The following is a 24,152-nucleotide window of genomic DNA, read 5'->3' on the forward strand; positions in this document are numbered from 1 at the left end:
CCCAAGTGTCCATCGATTGATTAATGGATAATGGATAAAGATGTGATATACACCCTATGTATATGTATATACGATCTCATGGTTCTTCAAGCCCTGCATAGGGCTCTCTGCTGTCAGCGCAGAACCTGCCACTGATCCTGTCTCCCTCTCTCTCCACCCCTCCCCACTCATGCTCTCTCCTTGTCTCTCAAAACTACACCTGTAAAAGCAAACAAACAGGGGCGCCTGGGTGGCTCAGTCAGTTGCATATCTGACTTGGCTCAGATCATGATCTCCCAGTTCGTGGGTTCGAGCCCCTCATCCAGGTCTGTGCTGATAGCTTGGAGCCTGGAGCCTGTTTCAGATTCTGTATCTCTCTTTCTTCTGCCTCTCCCCAGCTCATTCTCTGTCTCTCTCTCAGAAATAAATAAACATTAAAAAATTTAAAAAAAGTAAAAACAAAATAAAAACAAACAAAAAAATGCATCCTAGTGTTTAGAAACAGGTATCTCTCTTAATGAAGGAAGAAAGTTTAGCAAAAAAAGAAAAACTGTGATGCCTCATGAGATGAATAAAAAAAATGTGCAATACTATGAATGAAAGATCTTGAAAGCATACATAGATACAATCCACAAAATAAAATCAGTTATTTGCATAGAATCTACACACGTTTTAAATGTATTCAAATATATTAGGGGCACCTGGGTGGCTCAGTTGGTTGCACGTCCAACTCCAGCGCAGGTCACGATCTCACGGTTTGTGAGTTCAAGCCCCGTATAGGGCTCTTTGCTGTCCTCTCAGAGCCCACTTCAGATCCTCTGTCCCCATCTTTGCCCCTCCTGCACGTGCATACTCTCTCTCTCTCTGTCTCTCAAAAATGAGTAAACATTAAAAAAAAATAAATGTATCCAAAAATTTTGTATTTCTCAGCCAGGTAGTTTTATTATTCAGTTTTCATGTTTCATTAATTATGTCCTTTTTAATGAATGTCCCTCTTTTATTTTTCTTGATTTTATCTTTTATGGCGACACTGCCTTGTGACCAGTCAGTGATGTGGCAAAAACGTTTGCCATGAAAATGCCTGCAGCAAAAACACTTGCAGTAGGAATGCCTAGACATGGCACTCAGGAAGTCCTCTGCAGGAGCCAGGACTTGCACTGGGGCTGCAAATGACACAAACCCTGATAAGCAGTGCTTTGAGCAGAGAGGGGTTTATTTTTCAGAGCCCCAGGCTCCTCTGGGCTGCCACTCCTGGCTCTTTGGCCTGTGTTTTTCCAGCTCATGGTTGCCTAACGGTTGCTGCATATCTTGGGGGTCCAAGTTTGGGGAGCGGGCAGGAAGAAGAGGGAAGGATGGCACCTCCGTTAGCAAATCACCTGCTTCCCCATAAACCCCACACATGGCATGAGCTTCACGTGACCATGCCTGGTTGTCAGGGGCTCTGGGGCAGCGAATATTCTAATCAAACAGAACTGGGATTCGGTCAGTGAAGAGGAAAGGGGAGATGATCCCAGGCGGCTCAGCAGCCTGCCAACACCTCCCAGTGCATGTGTCCCTGCTGTTCAGCAGATAATTATCAAGCCCCTATCAATGCCAAGTGTATTACCTTTCTATTGCTTCTAGAACAAATCAACACACATTTGTCAGCTTAAAACAACATAGATTTATTATCTCACACTTTCTGTGGGTCAGAAGTCCAGCATCAAGTGACTGGGTCTTTTGCTTAGGGTCTTGTACGGCCAAAGTCAATGTGTCCCTAGGTCAACTAGAGAAGGACCCACTTCTCCAAGTCCATTCAGGTTGTTAGCAGAATCCAGTTCCTTGTGGTTGTATGACTGAGGCTCCTAGCCTCCTTCATCTTCAGAGCCAGTAATGGCGCATCAAGTCCTTCTCCTGCTTTTGAGTCTGACTTCCCCTTCTGCCGCATCTCACTGAGTCTAGCTGGAAAAAATTCTCTGCTTTTAAGGGCTTGTGTGATTACATTGGGCCGACCCAGATAATCCATAGTGACCCCCCAATTTGAAGGTCTGCAATTCTAATCACATCTGTGTGGTGCCTTCTGCCGTGTAACATAACATTCACAGATTCCAGGGATTAGATCATGGACATCTTTGGAGGCCCTCTGCCTACCACTGAGGTAATAATGGGTCAAGGAGGTGGGCAAACAGCGATGGCCAAAAAGAGACAGTCCAGTCCCCTCTCTCATGGAGCTTACCACCTAGCAAGGAAACATTAACGCACAAATAGGAATAAGGTTATGGCCTCAAAGGAAGGAGAGGTGCTGGGCATGTTACAGGACCACATTAAAGCCAGGGGTTCTGGGGCTTTCCCAAGGAACTGAGGTAGATGAGGTAAAGTGCATGCAAACCATATTTCAGGACCAATGCCAGAGCCAAGAGTCAGGAGCATGGTCCCTAAGGACAGTGCACAGTCTCAGGGACCAAGGGGGAGGGGTGCAAAATGTGGGGCAGGGCATTGTGACATGCCAGGGCATTGTGACAGTACTACCTCTAATATCAGCGGGGACTATCACCAGTATTTAGGCCGCTTGGTCCTCAGAACACTCCTCTGTAAGGTGGACACTACTATCTTCAAATTACAGGTGGGGGAAAAACTGAATCTCAGAGAGGGGGTGAGTCAAGTGTCCAAGCTAGTAAGGGGTGGGCCTGTGAATGATATCACCTCCCCAGATGCCCTTCTAGAAAGATGGCACGGACTGCTACTGGGAAAGGGAAGGGTAATTAGTAAATAGGCTGTCCTGATTAGGGAAGACTGCCCTATGCTACAGTAAACCTCAAAATCGCAGTGGCTCACCTACAGGGGCATTGCTGGTGTTTGCTGGTGTGGATCCATCTTGTCACACTTCCACCATCTCAGAGAACCGGGTGCAGGTGCAGGCTCTTGAATATTCTTCCTGGAGTCACTTACATAATTTCTGTTTGCATTTCATTGGGCAAGGTAAGTCATATGGCCAGGTCCGCTGGCAGGGGGCAGGGAAATAGACTCCTCTCCCAGGAAGAACAGTCCACCATGGCGTTATCACAGGGTCCATGCTAGGCCAAAGGTGAAGCCAGCTAACTTAAACTAAGGTGGTGGTGGTGGTGATGGGCTGGGTGGAGAGAGGGAAGGATAAGGGCGACAGTGGAGGGAAGTACATTTCACTGGCAGGCCAACAGGTGTGGGAGGAATAGTCACGCACTTGGATTTGGACACAGGAAGCAGAAGGTGCTGAATTGGCTACTGAGCTTGGAAGGGGGCGGGGGAGCTGTCGACATGGCGTGGAGTGCATCAGTCCATCAGCGGTAAGGAGGCCTGGGCATAGGGTGTGAGAGTGAGGAAGCAGCCTGGGGCCTAGGTGGAGGAACAAACACTTGCAGGGTATTGCACAACTGGGCCATGGGACCTACTTGAGTGGATACTGGCTGGTCCCACAGGCACAAGTGTCCTTGCTGTAGCATATCAAGGCCAGTGTGTGCTGTGCCACCTTAACTGGATAGCACCTGCCAGATGCCAAAGACAGGACCTTCCTGGAGAGCTCTGAGGACTTGGCCAAACACAATGTGCCCCTTAGAGCACCTGAGAGAGATCTGTTCCCCAGCACAGCACCCTGACCAGAGGGGGCTCTTCAGAGTGGAAGTGGGGTGGCCACGTAGCCACAAGCCCTTCTTCCCAGGGATGGCAAGGCCTGCAGGCCTGGTCAGGGTCCCAATCCAGCCACTGCCCTATCCTCTTCCTGCCGTGTCATGACTGTCTTCATTCACCCATTCGTTCATTCAACCAGTATTCAGTCTGGGTCTCTTGTATGCTTGCTACCCACTAGATGCCCCCTGAGCTTACCATTGGTGGAAGGGATGGGAAGAATTCACCAAGACTCTCAGGGAGGGCATTCCTAGAGGACCTAACTATGGTGGGGCTTCCCCCGAGGAGCTAAAGTTCCCAGACCTGCAGAGAAGTTGTCCAGGGGAGCAGGGGCTCCGAGACAGAGCTGTTGACTGCCTTTGGTCTATGGAGCCCTGCCTGAGCCTCATCTCTTATTCCCTGCCCCTCCCCCTGGCACCTCCCAGCATGCTCACTTACGTTAAAGAGCAAGGGTGCAGGGAAGGCACCTGGATGCTGCCCCTGACTCTACTCTGGCTGCCCCCTTCTACCTGCAGCAATGCCTACCTCTCCCCATCACTCTCACACAGACACACACACACACACACACACAGGCCCAGGACTACAGCCTTGGGGAACATGTAGCCCTGGAGACTCAGGGCACACAAAGGTTCGGTGCGTGTGGTGGAATGGGCTGGGACTTCATCTACTTTGCTGGCTGTGAGCTCCTGGAGGGTGGCAAGGGGCCACGTGCTCAGTTAACTGCTGCATCTCGAACTCCTGGCGCACACACACGTCGCTGAATAAACGTCAGTAACTAAAGTAAAGGACTAGCGAAGAAACGAAGGATAGGAAGATTTCTGGCCGCCGCGTGAAGAACGGCTTTGAGAGGGTGAGTGGGTCCAGGAAGCCAGCAACCCAAGTTCCGCCAAGACAGGGTCTCCGCCAGCCTGGACTTCACCAGTCAGGAGAGAGCTGTGGCCGCACAGGGGCGGGGCCTCCGCTTCCGATGACGTCACCAGCCGGGAGGGCCCCACAGCGGCACGGAGGCGGGGCGTCCGCCGGCGGTGGCGTCACAGGAGGCGGGGCCTCAGCTTCCTGTTGGGCTGCACCAGGCGGCGGTCACGTAGCTCAGGTTGCCGTGCTGCAGCCTTTCGCGCGTTGGTGGGTTCCTGTGCACCCGTCCCCGCCGTTCTTTCGCCAGCATGCCGATGTTCGTGGTGAACACCAATGTCCCCCGCGCTTCCGTGCCGGACGGGCTCCTTTCCGAGCTCACTCAGCAGCTGGCGCAGGCCACCGGCAAGCCGGCCCAGGTTTGCCAGGAGAGAACAGGGAGAAGGGGTGCGGGCCGGACGAGGTGGTCCCGGGCTTGGGGGCGAGGAGGGGGCGACTCCAGGCCGAGGCTCTGGGCAGGGAAGGGATGGAATGGGTGGCCGCCCGGGCCCAGGCGAGGGCTCGCGGGCCGGCTGACCGCACCCCGTCTCTCCATAGTACATCGCGGTGCACGTGGTCCCTGACCAGCTCATGGTCTTCGGCGGCTCCAGCGAGCCGTGCGCGCTCTGCAGCCTGCACAGCATCGGCAAGATCGGCGGCGCGCAGAACCGTTCCTACAGCAAGCTGCTGTGTGGCCTGCTGGCCGAGCGCCTGCGCGTCAGCCCTGATAGGTGCGTGGGGCTCTGGAGGCGCCGAGGGGCGGTGGGGGCGCCGAGGGGCGGTGGGGGCGCCGAGGGGTGCAGCCCAAGGCCCGTGACAACGCAGCCCGCTGAATCTGGCTTCCACGCCCCGCAGGATCTACATCAACTACTACGACATGAACGCGGCCAACGTGGGCTGGAACAACTCCACCTTCGCTTGAGGGCCGCGCCGGCCCTACCCGCCTGCACCAAGGCCCTGCTGCCCGCAGTATTGTGCCCGCTTCGCCCGCAGCGACCCCCACCTCCAGGTCCGGAGAAATAAACGGTTTGGAGGCTGCTGCTGCTTCGGGCTTCCTTGGCTTGAGGAGGAGTGGGTGCAGGGCCGGGACAGTGACTGGGGAACAGAGGGCGGGAGTCCTTTTGCCTAGCCTTGTCTGTCCTGTGCCCCCAGCAGAAGCCTCAGCCTTGATTGGCATCCTGCCCGGGGCCACAGACCCAGGAATCCGACTCAAATCGGAGCCTCCCATTCAACGCCGTTTGCAGCTTGGCCCTCCCAGGGCAGGTTCACGTTGTGCCCTTGGCGGGAACCCAGAGTTGAATCCATTCTCACATGCGGGGGCGGGGCCACCACGTAGGCTAGGGCTGGCTGGGCTCAGGCTGGCTGGGGTCGGGTCAGGGGGAGAAGGGGAGGGAGAGATTGGGATCAAAATCTGATTTGCTTTAGAGGTTGGAGAGTCAGCTGGGTCTGGGCTTTTCTCCCAGCCCTACCTTCCTCCATCTACCAGATGGGCAAAGGGTATCCTGGGAAAAGGAAGCCTTCACTTCCCTGTTCCCCAGGATCAAACCCTGCCCTAGTGCCCTAGTTTCTTGACCTGGAAAGTCCTGTTGTTCTGGAACTTTTGGACAGTTTTCAGGTGGGAGTGGGGAGGTGCACAAGAGGCAGAGTTTTTGGTTATATTGCCCTGACGTCCCTCAAATCTGTGTCTGGCCTCTGCTCTCCTTAGGCACCCAGGTCTCTACCACAACAGTTTCTGGACACAACACAGGGCCTGTAGTTTTGAAGCCATTCATGTTTTATGGAATAGTGCCTCTGGAAAGCCTTCAGGTGTTTAGTGCACCCTGCAGGGACACTGAAGGTCCTGGCCCTCGGGGCACTGTCAACAATAAAATCAGTATCAAGGCCCAGTGTGCTGGAGTCTAACTGATCCAAGGCCCCTCCGGTCAAGTGCAGGGGCTCCCTTGTGGAGATGATAAGACAGTGGGCAATTTCTGCACCCATATTGGGCCATAGGGGCCTCAGCTGCCATGTTGCTTGCTCAGAGCAGGTGCCTTTGGGCTAGAATGCCTTTCTAGCCCATGGTGTGAGAGGCTCCATAGCCCCTACAGCATCTCCATCTAAGTGAGACCCAGCCACTAGCACTAGGAATTCCTATGCCTGGAACTGGCCCTAGTCAGCCAGGGCCAGCACTTGTGTGTTGACTAAAGCAAAGGGCCAGCCCGTACTGCCTGACCTGTGGGAGAAGTCAAGTGCATTTTACCTGCTTGCACAGGGAGGGGGCTCCACTGGATGCCTGATGGCTCTGTGCCTTTGAGACCCCCTTGCTCTTGCTCAGTCTCTCTAGGCAAGATCATCTTAGATGGAAGATTTTTTGTTTCTTTAAACATGTAATTTAAGTGAATTTGCTTTTGAAAGCTGAGGGCCCATAGGGAACAGCATTGTCACCCGGACCAAGCCTTTGGAGGGAGTGAGGAACAATCCTGCCTTTGAGCCACAGGTAGTGACAAGGGCTGTGTGTGTACAGAGGGGGGTCTGCTGTGTCCATGAGCTCCTTCCCTGAGATAGCTGTCAGTGGTCCAGCCAATGTGGTACCTCTGTGGTGTCACCATGAACACCTGGCAGGCAGGGGCAGGAAACTCCTGGTTCCCAGCCCAGGCTTAAAGCCGAGGACAAGTCCCATGTGCCCTCTGATTGTGGCAAATGCAGAACAACCCAGGCCCTAAGGCTATGGAGTGCAGTCAGCTGGCACTTTCCGCGTGGATCTGCATCCTCCCTTCCTCTCCCATCACAGAATTGTTGGCCTCTTGTCCTCTGGGGCAGCCCACCCTTGCTTGCCATCGTGCTAATCAAGATACCTGAGGACTGCTTTGCATCTTAGTCTAGGTCCTGGGGTAGGGGCGGGTACTGTTCCCTTCAGCCCTAGACAGCAAGGATTTACTTCCAGAAGTACAGGAGTGATGGTTGGGGTCACATTTTGAAAGAGGAAGTAATCAGCTCAAAGGGAAGCTGGAAGGGTGTTGCCCATCTTGGTGGGAGTGAGATGCTCCTCTTCCACAAAAATCTCTTGAGTGTTTTGCTCCAGCTCCCTCAATGAAAGGGCGTGGAACCCCACATCTGTGTCCGTCCTGGGGGTGGGGATGGTGGCGTGGCTCCAGCTAAAGCCAGAAGGTCTCATCTGCCTCCTTTATGACCTGGGGCCTCCCTCATGGATCTGAGCAACTACTGCTCCCACCCCGGCCCTGGCTTTTGTCACGACCCCTCAGCTCCTGTGTGACCCCCGTCCCTGAGTTCCCAGCACAGAATATCTCTTCTGCTTCTGGGTGTGCTCAGATCTGCTCTTAGAGTCTAGCTCTCAGATCCCACACCATACATGGTCAGGAGAGGGCAAGGGCACAGGTCTCCACGAGCATCTAGTCCACCTCCCTCATTTCACAGATGAGGACAGACCCTAGCTTCCTTGGGTGTGCCAGTGCTGGGCCGGTCATCTCCCAGGAGTCAGCCACACGTTCACTCCCAGTTAGGGCTTACCTTGTGGCTTCACATGACAATGGGGGTCTCCCAAGACCAGAGAGGGAGACAAGATAGGCTGGGCTCCTGCTGTGTCTAGGGAGGCTGGAGGCCCCACAGGAGAACAGAGTATGGCCTGCACCGCCCGCCCCCCCTTCCCCCCCCCCCCCCCAAGAAACCTGGAAGTGTCAGGCTCTGAGGCCAGCTGGGGGATCAAGATGGTGGCTCCTCGGAAAAGGGGAGTGTCTGTGAGTCAGGGATCCACTTCCAAGTCCCCTGGAACGTGTAATGCCCTGTACACCAAGGAGGCCTGCTGCTGTATCTCACTCAAGCCGCATCCTGTCCCCCCACCCCCACCCCCAAGTGCTGCCGTGGTCAGCCGCATTTAGCCCAAAACAAGGGCTCCACTGCCCATTGAGCAGCCTGTCCCTTCCTCAAACCCTACAAACCCTAGTGGCTGCCCCAGGGAGCCTTGAAAAAAAGCTGCAGAAACTCATTTCCAAATAATGCCTCCAAGTGAGGTGTGAAACAGATGGGGGAGGGGACATAGACTTCCACCTACTCTCCATCATCGCTCCAGTGCTACCATGTCATCTGCCAATAAAGACCTGACTGTCCTCACAGCTCACCTCACGGGTGCTGTTCCTTCTGCAGGGAATGCTTATCTCCCATCTGCCCACTTTGAGCCCCACACTATGCCCTTCTGGGAAACCTTCCATGAGGCCACCCAGTGCAGGACTATGCCAAGGCCTCTCTGCTTTGGTCCAGGCCTTGTGAGCTGGGGTTTCTCTTCCTGTATCCCCCAGCAACCTGTGAGCATTGAGAGGTGGCTGCACCCAGCTCCGTGGCCTTTGGGCCCAGGGCTGCATGCAGGAGCCTCACAGCTGGTCTATTCTGGAGAGGCCAGTGGCGCAGGCTTTTCTCCAGGCCTCCCACCTTGTCACCCCTCACATGCAGGGACCCACTGCTCCTTCAGCCTCAGCTGAGACCCCTGCCTCAGGGCCTTCCTCTCCCTGCCTCCCCTCAATCCTCCGCTGCTTCTGGGAGCCCGATCACATAATCACACAGAGGTTGTTATAGTCAAGCGCCTTCCCTGCTCCCCTCCAGGCCTCACTCCCATCTGTGAAATGAAAGGAGTCACCTGATGTCCCTACATATTCCTTCAACCTTGGAGCATCTCATTGCATAGACTTGGGCATGATTAATGTGGATCACGTTGCCAAGGGAGGGGAAGGACTGAGCAGGTAGCCTATGCCCGTACTTTGGTCTTGATAAAAATTACGAAGCCCCTTCCCTGGGTGGGCAAAGAAAAGACTAGGGGGTGTGGGCAAGTTCTCCACCCAGAGCCTGGCGGTGCTGGCGGTGAATGAGGGAGGAGGGCCTGAAGCTGGGCACACATCCCCCGCAGGAATACAGCTGAAACATTCACTGTGGACACCGGCCCACACCTCAGGGCCCACCGACCACTGGAGCTCGTGCCACAGGGCTACCCCACTGCTTTAAAGCAGTAGATAGAAATAGTGCAATTTTCTGGGGGAGGTCGTCTGACCCCCAGAGATGAGGAGGTTTCCAAAGTTTCTGGGCCACTATCTTCCTTGACTCCTTGCCCCACTAGGCAACTATGTTGGCCCCCAAAACTGTTTCTGTGAAGCCAGAAAACTGTTTCTTGCCAGCCCAGCTCCCCTCCTCAGCTGAGCATTTGCCAAACTGGGTTCCAGCCCTCCTGCCTTCCAGTGAGAATTCCAGAACTAGGGTGAAGGGGGAGTTGAGGGGGGCACAATGCAAACCCACCAGCCACTGGCCCAGATTTTTCCTCCTTATTAAGTGAGCACATCTCTGCTGTGTTTGAAGCCCACATAAGAGACAAAAGTTGTCAGTTTTTTGAAATTGGCTCTGTTCCCTCTCTCCTGGAGCCTCAGTTCCCATCTGAGAACAGTGGGATCTGGACTCCACATTCCCATAAGTCTGCCCTGAAAACATCCAGACAGGGCTCCAAATCCCCAAGCTACAAGTGAGAAGTCTCATACCCCTTGTCCCCCCATGACTGCATCCCCTGCAACATGGTTTCTTGTGTACCTGATTTGATTCTCATTTTAATCGGTGATATATTCACACGGCTCCAATTCAGAGCATTCCAAGCATCCCCAGAGAGAAGGCTCCTTCCCACCACCTCCCTCCACAGGATTATCCTCTCAAATCCCCCCAGAGATAATTTATGCGTATACAAGCAAATATGCATAATATCCCTCTGAATGATAGCATATTCTATACAAGTTTGGCACTATGCCTTCCCCCCCCCCCCCCCCCCCCCCCCCCCATTTAAAAGTTGATCTTACTACTTGAACAATCTCTAGTATTCCCTTGTTAGGACCAGCCACAATTCCATTCAACCAGTTCCTGTCCTGAACGTTTAGGCTGTTTCCAGACTTCCATTCTTAGCTCTGCTATATTAAATTCCACACATGTGTAAGTATATCTATCTGTAGGATAGGTGTCTGGAAGTAGAATCATTTGGTCAAAGGTTTAATATGTTTTAATATGGTCTGATGTCCGGCTTAGAGGTGGGGTTTATGGCACTACCCAGCTGGACAAGGGAGGCCCTCCCAATCCAAGTTTTGATTTTTGGCTGTCTGATGGGGAAAATGCTTTTCTCTCCAGCCAAACGGTTTTAATTTGCCTCTTACTATGAAGTTGAGCATCTTTTCACAGGGTCAATGGCCATTCCCTTTTCCTTTTCTGGGAACTAAGTCCTCAAGCCCATTTTCCCACTGGATGTTTTTCTTGTTTTAAAGCTCTTTATATATATTAGAGAAATTAACCCATTGTTATGAGTTGCAAATATTTTTCCCAGTTTGTCATCTGGATTTTGACTTTGTAGATACACTCAGGACACATACTTCTTATCAACCTCGTCGTGGGATTTGCGTCATTCTTAGGTTTTCCCCACTCCATGATTATCAAACTGTTTCCCCCAGTTTCTTTCAAGATGTCATGTAATTTTGTTTTGACATTTACATTTTTGCTTCTTCTGGAATCTCCCCTGTGTCAGGTCTGAGGTATGTTTCCATCTATTTTTTAATCCATTTTTTTTTAAAGTAGGCTCCTTGGGGGCGCCTGGGTGGCTCAGTCGGTTAAGCGTCCGACTTCAGCTCAGGTCATGATCTCGCGGTCTGCGAGTTCGAGCCCCGCGTCGGGCTCTGGGCTGATGGCTCAGAGCCTGGAGCCTGCTTCCGATTCTGTGTCTCCCTCTCTCTCTGCCCCTCCCCCGTTCATGCTGTGTCTCTCTCTGTCTCAAAAATAAATAAAAACGTTAAAAAAAAAAAAAAAAGTAGGCTCCATGCCCAATGTGGGACTTGAACTCATGACCCTGACATTGAGAGTTACATGCCCTGAGCCAGCCAGGCACCCCTAATCCATTTTTATTGTGGACACCACCCACCTGTCTGTCCCGTCATCATCTGTTAAATTATCCAACTGACCCCACTGATAAATGCCAATTTATTCCCAGCGAAATCCCCTTTGTACTTGGGTACAAAAACTCTTGATTCTGTCCCCCTGATGGGTCTGCTGGATTTCATTTATAACAGACAAGAGCTTGGGGGCACTTGGGGGCAGTCTGCAAACAAAGGGGAAACTTTTCCTGACCCTACCAGGGCCCTCCCTCCTCCAGCTGCTCCCTACTGCCCTCAGTTTCCCCCACAGCCAGCCTTCCCACCTGCCAAATGTCCACCTTTCTGGTCTTGCTGTCCTGGCGGGACTTTGTCCATCGTGTCCACTAGACAGCCTGTAAGAGTGCCAGGACCTCAGATGTCAAGAGACCATGTGGACGAAGTGTTCTCACACCACATTGATGCTGTCAGCAATACACAAAGAAGCTGCAACAAATTCCAAAGTTTTCAACTTGGCTTATGAATGAGGAACTCTTGCTGGTGCTAGGTTTCTCCTCCCTTCTGCCACCAGGGGAGGTAATGTCCATCTGCAACTGTAACATGTAATCCTCAAAGATGGTATGAATTTCAAGGAATGCTGGACCAACTTGAAGAAAGGGGGAAAAAAAAACCAATGTGACATCAGGGCTTCCACACAGAATAAAATTGGGTGGAACTCTGTCAGAATCTTCCAGTTTTTCTTTAGGACAACACTTGACTTTTCAGGTGGTGAGTGTCCTCTTTTGCTCTCTGATAATTCAGAGGATAATATTCTTGTTTATAAAATAAGGCCATTTCCTTTTTGTTCAGAGAGAAATGAAAAGACCCTTTGGGTTTAATTCCTTTAGACTCTTTTTAAAATTCTGGTGAATACCCAGACTTTGACAGTGCATCTGGAGGGAAAGGGAACCAGGACCCAGACCCCTCCCAGTGACCGCACAGCTTTGGAGAAGGATGTGAATGAATCCCACAGCCAGAAGGTGGGGCTGATGATGCTCAGGTGACATTGCTCCTGAGCGAGCTGTTTGGGTAGCCAGACTGAAGAGAAAAAAACAAGAGGAAGCAGTGAGATAAGAGGTGGAAGAATCTTCCCCTCGACCTTCTCCATTCAGACTGTAACAGACAACCTCTAGCCTTCTCCGACAACACACAAACAGGGTGATAATGCTTTATAGCCAAAGGTGAGTGGCTCTGAGCCTTTGAACCCCATCCATCCACAGGGCTCCTCCTCTCACAGCAAAGTATGGATGAGGGCTGTGTGCTAGGAAAGGTTCTGGAAAGGAGCCCTGCTCCTTGGAAAGGAATGAATCCTTCAGTGATGGGGTGATTCCTTAGTTGCTGCCAGTCAAAACAAAACATGGCTACAAGGGAGAGAAGAGAGTTCAGTCCTTATTACAGTCTCCCTATTGCCATTTCAAAGTGTAGAGAAGGACCACCTGTGTGTGGACATTAAAGACGCTGGTATTCATGATTAGATGAAAAGCCAAAGAAGGACATGAAGGGTGTGAATTTATACAAGTTTAACATTTGAGCCCATGGGAAGTCGCTATAATAGTGTATTTACCAAATCTCAAGACAAGGAATATTTAGAATACACACACTGAGTATGGATGCAGAAACAGACGTTTTTCAGAATAAGATATGACTTTACATCCGTATAGAATATGACTTCATACATACAAAGAAGAGAAGATGGTTTGGGGGCAGGGTAAAGGAAACATGCAACCAATTAGCAGATAAGTTGCCCTGTACCTAGGAATAGATCCAAGATGTGCAGAATTCTAGAAAAGTAACACATGGGGCCAGGGGAGGCACTAAAGAACTAAATAAATGGACAGACCATTTATTGTAATGATGCAACTTCTCCCCAGTCCGGGTTATGATTCAACACCATCCCAATAGAAATTCCAACATTTTAATGGAATTTGAGAACCCAATTCTACCATTCATATGAGAATCCAAAGGACGAACAGAAGCCAAAACATTTTCTTAAAGAAAACAGGGTGGGAGGACTTGCTTTCCCCATGTCGGGATTTGTTATTAAGTTCCATAATCAAGGCAAAATGAAAGCAGCATGGGGTAGACGACAGAAGGATGGAAAGAAGAGAAATCCCAGAAACAGCTCTCCACACACATATGGACATGGTATGTGATCCAGGCAGCATTGAAATCTATATGAAAGGGAGCACTGTTCAGTTACAGGTGCTGGGCCATAATGACTACCATACCACATGGGCAGAAATATCAAACTGGGTCCCCATTTCACATCCACACAAAAATCAGTTCTCCATAAAGCTCTTAAAAGAGAATATCATCTTAATGTTTTTTTAATGTTTATGTATTTGAGAGAGAGAGAGAGAGAGAGAGAGAGAGATCAGGAACAGGGAAGGGGCAGAGAGAGAAACACAGAATCCAAAGCAGGCTCCAGGCTCTGAGCTGTCAGCACAGAGCCCAACACAGGGCTCGAACCCACGAACTGTGAGATCATGACCTGAGCAAAAGTTAGATACTTAACTGGCTGAGCCACTCAGGTGCCCTTCATCTTAATGATTTCTTAAATGAGATGCACAAAGCACATATGACTAAGGAAAATATGGACACATTTGACCTTATATTAGTAAAACACCATAGACAGAATGGAAACCCACACCAGCTTTTGCAACTCATATGCTTGACAAAGGGCTTGTATCCAGAACATATTTTTAAAACCCCTACAATATACAACCCAATAAAAATTACCATAGGACTTTAGAAGTCACTTCACAAAGCAGACTCAAATGCAAAATGTGCTCAACCTTAGTAGAAAACAGGGACATGCAATTAAAGCCACCCCAAGATACCACGAACCACCCATCACGTTGGCTATAATTAACACAACCACAATCCCACTCCTAGGTATCTATACTCTAAAGAAACTTCTATCTGGAAAACAACCTGGATGTCTACCAAGAAAAGAATGGATAAATAAATTGTGGTATATTTATGGTGCAGATTACTATGCAGCAGTGAAATGAAAAAGTTGTAGATACTCCATTGATGAATCTCACCAGCATAGAATGTTGAGCACAAGGTGCAATACACAGATGATAAATATTCATTTATTTAAAGTTCAAAAACAGAGAATGCCGAACTGAATTGTTAGAGGTCCGTGCCTAGCTGGTAAAACTGTGATGGAGGTCGGGAGACTGTTCCTCTCACACTCTGGACAGTGGGCTCCCTGGTGATGGGGGAGGGCAGAGACTGGGGTAGGCTCATGGGAAGTGATGGGGTCCTGCAGTGGTATTTTTTTGCTCCCTGTTCTCACAAGTGTCTGTGTTATATTTGTTAAACTGTTATGCATTTTTCTGTGTGTATGTTGTACTTCAATGATTGCATGTACACAGCAGAACAAAGGGAAGACCATACAGTGGTGCTGCCCAACAACCGTATCGCTCTGGGACCTTGCCCCCACCAAGGCCCTTGCTGAGGGCTGTCCCCACTTCGCTGCCCTCTCCCCGCCCCACCCCCAGCCTCCCTGAATTTCCTACTACTGGTGTTCCTGCTAGGGTTGGGGGGCCCTTCCCCCCTCATCTCCTCACATTTACCTGTGAGGTTTATACTCTTGTAGAAACCCTCCAGGACCCCCCTCTGCACCCCTGAACTGCTTGGCTTGACCCTCCTAGGCCTGCTGTGCAGTGTGTTGCTGCCTGCCCTCTGGCACATACCACAACCCCCACAACCATGGCAGAGGCCTTGAAATCGGACTTGGAAGAAGGTGTTGTTCCGTTTAAGTCCCCTCAAAGCCTGACATCTTATTCACTGGCTTTGAGCTTTGAGTCCACACCAGTAAGGCTTTGAGGTTGCCTGGTATGTTCGTGGGGGCTTCATGAGGACCACACTGGCTTCTGGCCTTGGTTGTTCCCCACAGTGTTTTGGTGCTGTAAGCAGTCCAGGGAGTGGCTTTTAACTCCTGGTGAGAGTCTCTGCTGCACAAGCAGTATCTGTTAGGGTTTGGCCTCAGCAGCCCAGGGCAGTGCTTTGTTGGGGGGGGGGGGGGTGAGGGAGTCACAGGTTCACAGCTATGCTTTTTAATGAGTGAGGCCTTAGCAAGCCTCAGTTGTTGGGGTTTGGTGAGCAGAGGTAGGCCTCAAGAGAACCTTGGCCTATTACGAACAGTGGGGCAGAGGCGGCTCCAGTGGGCTTGCTGAGGGAGGAGGAGGTGGGGGGTGGAGCGTGTTCTCAGGTAGGTCAGGTGTAGGCATTTTCAGCTGCAAAGGCACAATGGGCTGCAGTGCAACTGGGTGGGAATCTTAGGCCACCCAAAGGGAGGCGATAACCGATGAGTTCCTGCTAGAACAGGGGCTGTGGAGGGTCGCTCCTGCACCCTCCAAATACATCTGAGGCTCTCGAGGTTTAGTCCCTTGGAATTAGAGGAGAATGAAGCCCTATGCACCCACAGAAGGGTGGTAGTTTGTTAACAGACAATAGCATGCAAAGGAATCATGGCCCTTCAGAGACCATGCCACAATCTTACTTTCAGAACAGAAGCAGTGGAAAATGAGAGAGAGAGACCAGCTGTGAAGAGGAATGAATGTCTTTAGAGTATGAGGTGTCAGGAGATAGGCAAGCTCCCTGCTGGAAAGGGAGGGCAGAGGTTTGGGGAAGACACAAGACACCCCCCCCCCACACACACACACACCCTGCCTGGGAACCAGGTGACCCAGAACACTCTTGAGGGGTTGGCCACACCACGGACAGGACTCTGGAAGATCCAGAAGCCATCCCATGAGCCTGGCAGGTCTGAAGAGGCCATAGAGGATCTGAGCAAATTCAAGAACTAAAGACCAGCATCAAATACTGAGATTCGGCATCCATTTTGGGTGGGCAACCCCCATTCCCTTAGGAGAATGTTCTAGAATGTATGGAGTAGGCTCAAGGAAGGCTCTGTCGAACCCTCCCTACCACAGGAAGGCTGACCCAGGCATCTGAGGCGACCTGCTGGCAGAATGGCCACCGGCCAGCATTCCCCAGGTAGAGCCATAGGATTGTTTCAATAGTAGATTCCTGTAACGAACTTGAGATTGACTTGTTTTTCTTTCTATTGCCATGGGAGACCCCAAGAGACAAAATCTAGAGGAATGTGTCAGAAAAGTAAAATTTTGGGTCAGAGAGCAAAAAGCAAAAGGAGGGAAGGTACTGGAAGCCAACAAAAACAGGTAGCCCTCTGTGTGAAGAAAAGGGATTTTAAACCAATGTCAGGAGCCAACACAGCACAATTGCTAGGGGTTCAGCTGAGCCATCCTGGAGTCACCAGCCAGAAACAGTGTGAGGAAGCAACACAGTGGAAACAGATGCTGGCCCACTGGAGACTGTGTGGCAGAAAAAATGCTGCTCAAGGCCAGGAGCATCCCAAATGGAGGACAGCTTGTGTCCTGAGAACCAATGGGACAGAGTGGCTGCTCCCTGGACCTCAGTTCCGGAACCTGCTCCAGGCAGGACCTGCTGACATGGGCTGGGAGCTGAGCACTAGGCAGAGCCCGGACTTGGACACTGTGTCACTAGGCAGAGCCCAGCACTGGGCCCACAGAGGAAAATGGAAATGACAAGGTTTCAAGTATTCTGGAAGAAAGAAGATATAAATGAGACCCAGTGGAGTGGCACAGATGGCTCAGAGAGAAGGAGAGTGGAAGTCGTTCCCTGCCCCACCCAACATGGTTGACTGGGCTAAAGCTAACTCTCCATGGGTCAAACTCCCAGGGCATGGCATCTGGGCTATCACTCTATTTCCTATCCACTTTCCATTAGCTGCCAGGGCATTTTTACCAGGATCTTGAGGTAGTGGGAAGAGGTGCCTACACAGGGCTGAGCACTGGATTCTGGGGGCAGCCAGTGGCCTGCAGACTGCCCTAGGGATTTCCCTGTGGCAGGCAGGGCTATGAGGATGTCACCTCCTGCTTCATCCTGGTTAACTCAGGAGTTTTAAAAAGCAAAGCACATGAGAGGCTAATTCAAATGCTGAGATGTGGAGAAGGACCCTACTTCTGGAGCCACCCAGCCCTCCTATGCCTGCTGGGTGGGTGAGTGGATGGACAAGGAGCCTTGGCCAGTTAACACCACTGGGCTTTGACAGACAGCTAGGCTCACGGTGAATGCTTCAGGCTTTAATCCTTTTACCTTATTAAGACTTTCAGGTTTTTCTTTCTTTCTTTCTTTCTTTCTTTCTTTAAATTATTTAAAAATATTTTTTAATATTTATTTTTGAGAGAGAGAGAGCAGTGTAAGCAGTGTAAGTTTTGAGAGAGTGTAAGCAGGGGAGGGGCAGAGAGAGAGAGAGAGAGAGAGAGGAAGACACAGAATCTGAAGCAGGCTCCAGGCTCTGAGTTGTCAGCACAAAGCCCGAAGTGGAGCTTGAACCCACGAACCATGAGATCATGACCTGAGTCAAAGTCTGCTGCTTAACTGACTGAGCCACCCATGTGCCCTTTAATTTTTTTAAATGTTTATTTTTGAGAAAGAGAGAGACAGAGCATGAGTGGGGGAGGGGCAGAGAGAGCCAGAGACACAATCCAAAGCAGGCTCCAGGCTCTGAGCTGTCAGCACAGAGACCGACTGGGGGCTCAAACTCATGAACAGTGAGATCATGACCTGAGTCAAAGTCGGACACTTCACTGAGCCACCCAGGTGCCCCCAGTTTTTATTTCTTTGAACTTGAACTGAAAAGGGCAAGGGAATTTAGTGTTTTTATTTGAATGAATTTCACCCTAGGAAATTCATAATGAGAGAGGGTATCTTTCTTTTTTTTTAATGTTTATTTTTGAGAGAGAGAGGATGAGCAGGGGAAGGGCAGAGAGAGGGAGACACAGAATCTGAAGCAGGCTCCAGGCTGTCAGCACAGATCCTGTCATGGGGTTCGAACTTGTGAACCATGAGATCATGACCTGAGCTGAAGTTAGACGCTTAACTGACTGAGCCACCCAGGCGCCCCTGAGAGAGGTCATTTCTATGTTGACCTATCTTTGTCATTTTATCTTCTTGCAGAATCTCTGAGCCAAATTTGGACTTTGACATTGGACCTAATTTAGGATGGGAAAGAGTAGGGAGAGAATTCTTAGTTTGGGGTCCAATGTGCCCTTGGGAGTTCAATAACACTGGTTTCTCACCCATCCCAAGGCCTAGGATGGTGAATCTAAACCCCCAAACTGAGAGTTGGCTGAATGGGTCATGGCCTCCCCCTCCCTGGGGAACCTTTTCACTCCCTGCCCAGCCTCACCCTCCACTCTGCTCAGCAAGTAGCAGCAATATCACAGACCCATGAGTTTAGGAAAAGAAAGTGGACAAGTTCTTTGGGTCCTCTCTTGGGTTCTGGTCTGCCTTGCCATGTGGGTGCCTGGCAGTGCCCACTCTATGATTGGGGATGAAGCAGAGCAAACTGCCAGCTTGTGAAGGTTCCTTTCCATCACCCCAGAACCCCAATAGGCTGCTGAGGAGCGGCTCCCCCACTTGACTGGATGCATCCCCACACTCCCTGTCTGGCTTCCTCCTCATCCTCAATGCTGCAGTCAGCATCTGCTTTGCTCCCCCAACCTCTATCAGCCCAATCCCCAGAACCCAATGCCCATTTTCTTAGCTGGAAATGAATCCCAAACTATCATTTCAGGTAAGCTTTTTTGTTTTTTTAAAGGGCTCGCTCTGAACACACTGGAAGAGGCAGAATATGTTCAAATAATGGAGGCAGTGGGGACGTGGAAGGGGGACAAGAAGAGCTAGCCCCAGGTATCATCCGGAGGAAAATCAACCATGGAAACGCTGCACGGGCCTAGGATGCTTTGGAACCACCCTGCAGCTGGGTCCTTGGGCAGTGGCAACACCTGAATCTGTGGGCCTGGGCCTGGAGCCTGAAGTGAAGCTCCAGCTTTGCAGTCCTCTGCTGAATTGGTCCCCTTGGCTCCTTGATGCCTGGCCCAGCCCTGCCTAGGCCCTCCCTGTCACTGCCTCTGCTGACGATGGTTCTCCTGCATGCACTTTTTGGGCAGAGGGTTTGTTATCCTGGTCCCCTGCCTCCCCTGGTCCCTTTCCCTGCAGCCCCTTGGAGAAGCAATTTGGGCTACCCCCAGCAGCTGGGGTCTGGCTAGAGAAAAACAGCAACTCCTCAGTTTTCCAGGCTTCTTCAACAATGGGTCTTGGCCAGTTGGGGCTCAGGCTCTGGAGCACCCACATACTAAGCTCAGAGTTTCTGACTCCTCAGCCAGTACTCCCTCTGGTGGCACCCACCTGCACCAGGGTGTGGAAAATTGTCAAGTAGGGCCACTCTGCCTAAGTCAGGGTCAGCTTTGAGTAAAGGCTAGGGCAATTTTCCCAAAGAGGCAAGGCCCAGGCCTGGGTCCAGAGCCTCTGAGTCTACTTTCCACCTTTGGCCCAAAGGATTACGAGAGGATCCTATGTGAGTACCCTTTCCCAATTTCCCAAGCAATTTCCCCAGACATTACCTCGTGTTATCCTCACAACAACCCTGTGAGGTAGGTATTAGCAGCTCTACTTTAAAGGGGAAACGGGGGCCCAGAGAGGTCAAGTAGGAGGCTTCCCTCAGTGTCACACAGCAAGTTAGTGGGCAATATGGGCCTCCAGCACAGCAACAGCAGGGAGAGCCCTCCCTCCCCTTGGCAGCTCTGTACCCTCCTCCCATGGCCCTCCCTTGCAAGCCACCGAAAGCCCTTTCCCATCCCCCCCCCCTTTTTTTTCCAATTCCTCTTCTATGCTTTTTCTCTCTCGTTTCTCCTCCCCTGCTGGTAAGTATTTTTCATACTTGTGGATGTCTTATGCATGAGTTTTATACGGTTCTATTCAACAGTCCTGTTTTAGGACAGGCAGGGAAGACAAGAGCTGGCATGGGGTTCTGAAAGGACTGTCTGGGACCCTAATTGGCTTTTCTGGCCCCCACCCTTTTCCCTTTCAGGAAGAGCACCTGTGGTTCAAAGGTCAGCTTGACCATTTCCTCATGTGCAAGAGAGGGCAGAATGGGCTCAGCAGGGAGAACCCTGCTCAGGGCAAAGAACCCTCTTCCTGTCCAGAGGAGGATACTTTGGAGGGGGGGTTGGGGGGGGAGGAGGTCAAATCCCAGGAGCCTCCCTGGTGTGTGTGTGAGGCCCTTGGGGGGGAGGGGTAGCTTGTATGTCAACAAAATTAGTCAAAGTTGAGAGTAAACCAGGATTGTTCAGAGTCTTTTGCTAGCTTCCCGTGGGCTAACCTTGAGCCATGCTGCAGTTATTTAGGGCAGAGGTAGTCAACAGTCCGGACCTCTGTTTGCACTGGGAGGGACCCTAGCAGTACTTCCACAGTTGTGTGTTGGGAAATTTGCAGAAGTTATTTTTACAAGTTGGTTGAGGAGCACTCAGTGTTTCCACTGCAAATTCTGGCACACATATCCTGTGGATATTTTGGATGTGGCTAAGGTGGAAGGTAAAATTGGGGGGAGTCCCTAATGTATGGGGTGAGTGGGATTATTTATGTGCTTTGAAGTCACTTGTGGGTCTACTTAATTATAGCTATTTTAATGCATAAATGGCTTCCAGAGGCACTTAACTGCTAAAAGAAAGATGGAATTATCTTTCTATTCACTCTGTAGGAAATATTAGAAAATCATTGTCGCATAAAAAGGTAATCTGCCATCAAAAAGTATGGGAGTAAGGAATATTTTAAAGGTGAAGGAGTGTCTAGCAGTTAATAAAAATGTCAGGGTATTTTTCTTGACTTTGTGGTGTTTGTGGCATTTGTTTTTAAAATTTGTAATTTCTTTTCTCGATCTAAATAATTGTTTTATATAAAAAAAGAATTGCCTATCATTTTGAGTGTGTTGCCAATCGGTTTTCTGTTCAGCCTCCTTTTCCAACCACCTCTTCACTTAGGACTCACTGTCCCCCAGTACTTATTCGTTACTCTTTTATCAGCAAGTAATGGGGCCCCAAACTTTCTCCATGGCTCTGTTCTCATGTCATGCCATCTGCTGCTCTCTAGAACTGAACATCCCACTTAATGCATTTAAACCATAACGTGACAGGATAGCTTCCTTCTCCTAAGCTTACAGATTCCTACAGATCATCATCCCCAAGTCACACATGAGGAAACTGAGGCCCAAGCCAATGCTAAGGCTGAAGGAGGTGACAGTGTTAAAAAGTGACAGCAATAACATGAAGGATGAGGTCCTGGCAGGTGGTGAAGTCAAGAGAGTTGCAGCGCTTTGTCTCAAGGCCATTCCAGTTGGTGACAAAATAACTGTCTGTAACAGATTCCTAGCCAGGGCTCCTCCCCCACAGCAGGGGCTTCCTTCAGGAGCCAGAAACGCTTTGGTTTATGTGGTTTCATTCACAGGCCATCTTAGCTCTACTTAATCAGGAAAGCTGAAATGACTTGCCCAAGATCACTCAGCCAGTAAGTGACAGATCCAGGTTTCAAATCCAGGTCTCTGGACTCAGCAGGGCCAGGAAGAGTGAGGGCAAACAGACTGGCAGTCAATCAAGCTGGCCTGGTGCTCCCGGCAAGTGGGGGCAGTGAGGAGAACAGCAGGAGCAGGTCACAGCCTGAGCAGGTTGGCTCCAGGCCCTTCTTTTCCCAGTGGCTCCCCAAGCCAAGTAGATGGAGGTTTCTGGTACCACACCCTTGCATTTGATGACCCCCCCCCCCCCCGCCCCGACCCATTAAAAGCACTTTCAGTCTCACTAGGTCTCTATAACAACCTCAGGAGGGGGCAGAGCTGAGATTATTTTACAGATGACAAAGCAGCCTCAGAAAACTTTGGGAGCTCAATAACCTCCCCATCAGGATATTCCCTGGTGTACTCAGAAGTAATGTGACCTACAGGCACAGGGGCCATTCACCTAATATCATAGCCGATTCCATAGGGAAACACCTGCCATCATGCTCCCTGAGGGAGGTGGGCTGAGGCCCCAAGGCACCCTGGCAAAGAATGAACAAAGCATGAACAAATGACAGGCACAGGGGGAGGTCAAGCCCAAGAAGTGGGTCCCCTGTGAAGTCTTATTGACAAGAGTTACCAAGAGAGGTCTTCTCCTGACCCCCTAGTCTTGGTCACTTGATCCACCACACTCAGAATCCATGAAATGGGAAGGCGTGTTCATGACACAGATTTCTCTTAAAATCAATGTCTAGTTCTCACCAGGCTGGGTCCACATGGTGTTTTCTCCCTCATCTCCCACTGACATCCCTTCCTTACATTGCCACTGTTCATCTGACCCTTCCTCTTTCCTCTCCTAAGGGAAGGGAAGTCTCCCAAAGGTAAAGGTAAGTCTTGGGGTGGTTAAGAGGGAGCTTTAGGCATCAGAAAGAGCTGTGGTCCAACTTTCAACTACATGTAAAAGCAACCTATGAGGTCTCTTCCTGTTCCAGAACTCAGCTCTTGATTCAGGTCAAAAGAGCTTTTAAAAATTTTCTCCCAATATGCCCCTCCCTCCTTTCCCTGACCGTTCTTTCTCTACCCAACTTGTACATAAAAATATGGGCCCTCGAAAAATTAGTCGGAGTCTATTATGGTTTGTTCAATGATCGGGTTTACAAGGCTAGGGAATGATGCCATACACTCATCTTTGCCAAGGGACTGCCCCAGCTCTGTCTCTTCCGTCGCTCCCTTTCCCCCTCCACCTTTTCATTGAGTACCCCTCTCCTCAAGCCTTCCTGTCCTCCCTTCTCCTTCCTTCCCTCCTGGACCCTGCACAGTTCCTTCCACTAGACCCTCGATCTGAAACTCTGGACTCCCAGCTGGAGGGCTGGAGGGGCTCTCTTCCCTCGCGCAGTGGGCACATCGGGGGTCATCTACCCCTGTCTTCTGCCCAGGATCTGAAACAATCTGGGGCCGCCTTCCCTTCCTGCCTCGGACCCCCCCCCCCCCCCCCCCCCCCCGGCACTTTGCAAGCTCCTCACTCCCGGGTGGTTTGCCCGCCCTTTCCCTTTAGTCTCAGTGGCCGCCTGGCAATAACGGAGCCACTCGGTGCCCTCAGAAGGCCCTGAACACAGTGGTGGCTCCGATCACCGGGGCATAACTGACCGTGCGCGCGCCCCGCAGGCTATTGCCTCTGGTGCCGGTTGCCAAGGCAACCCGCCCACTACCGCCCCAAGCTCCCAGCATGCTCCGCTCACCAAGCAGCGTACCAGAACCGAGACAGCCGGCTTACTGAGCAAGCCCAGGTAGCTCCCAGCGTGCGCCGCGCGGGGGCGGGGCTCGAGCGGGACCGGCGTCGTCCGCGTGCCCATCAGACTCGCGCGCAGGGTGTGCCCGCTCAACCCCAGTCCAGTGGGCAAACGTGGGCGGGCGGGGGAATAGAATGCTCCGTCGAGGGCCAGGCATGAGGCATGCATCTAAGAGGAAGTTTATCTGGCTTTATTTTTACTTTTGCAATGACCTTTTTGTTAGCATCATGATTTAAATTTGTTATAAAGAATAATGTGCAAGTGCTGGTGGCTGGGTGCCCCCGCTTGGGTCAGGCTGAAATGAACCCCCTCCCGCCACCAGCCCTTACACTTCAGCCTCTAAGGAGGAAACCATGCTGGGGAATCTGGTGATTTATAGTTGTATATGTGTTTACTAGAAGGAGTTCAGATCATGCCACCCCAGAATATGCCACTCTGACATGTTGACCAGTTTGAATTAGACACTCAAAAAACTTAAATGCAAAAAAGTTGATGTGATGTGGGCGGGGAGGGAATGGTCAAGAAAGAGTTCTTGAGAGGTTTCAGTGCAAA

At 51.0% G+C, this 24,152-nt stretch overlaps 1 protein-coding gene and 1 long non-coding RNA gene across 2 annotated transcripts; one reads left to right on the forward strand and one right to left on the reverse strand.

Annotated features, from left to right (window-relative positions):
- Positions 1-1,622: 1,622 nt before the first annotated feature.
- LOC122203648 lies at positions 1,623-3,038 on the reverse strand. Its single transcript, XR_006195282.1, has 2 exons — positions 2,794-3,038; positions 1,623-1,920 (listed from the first exon to the last, which is right to left on the reverse strand). It is a non-coding gene; the product is annotated as an uncharacterized LOC122203648 (long non-coding RNA).
- A 1,638-nt stretch (positions 3,039-4,676) lies between these two features.
- MIF (macrophage migration inhibitory factor) lies at positions 4,677-5,547 on the forward strand. The gene is made up of 3 exons (XM_042910636.1): positions 4,677-4,889; positions 5,068-5,240; positions 5,365-5,547. Exons 1-3 carry the CDS (start codon positions 4,782-4,784, stop codon positions 5,429-5,431), a joined length of 348 nt encoding a protein of 115 aa, XP_042766570.1. The 5' UTR covers positions 4,677-4,781; the 3' UTR covers positions 5,432-5,547.
- The last annotated feature ends 18,605 nt before the right edge of the window (positions 5,548-24,152 follow it).

This window comes from Panthera leo, chromosome D3 (genome assembly GCF_018350215.1).
Source record: "Panthera leo isolate Ple1 chromosome D3, P.leo_Ple1_pat1.1, whole genome shotgun sequence".
NCBI classification, from domain to species: domain Eukaryota; kingdom Metazoa; phylum Chordata; class Mammalia; order Carnivora; family Felidae; genus Panthera; species Panthera leo.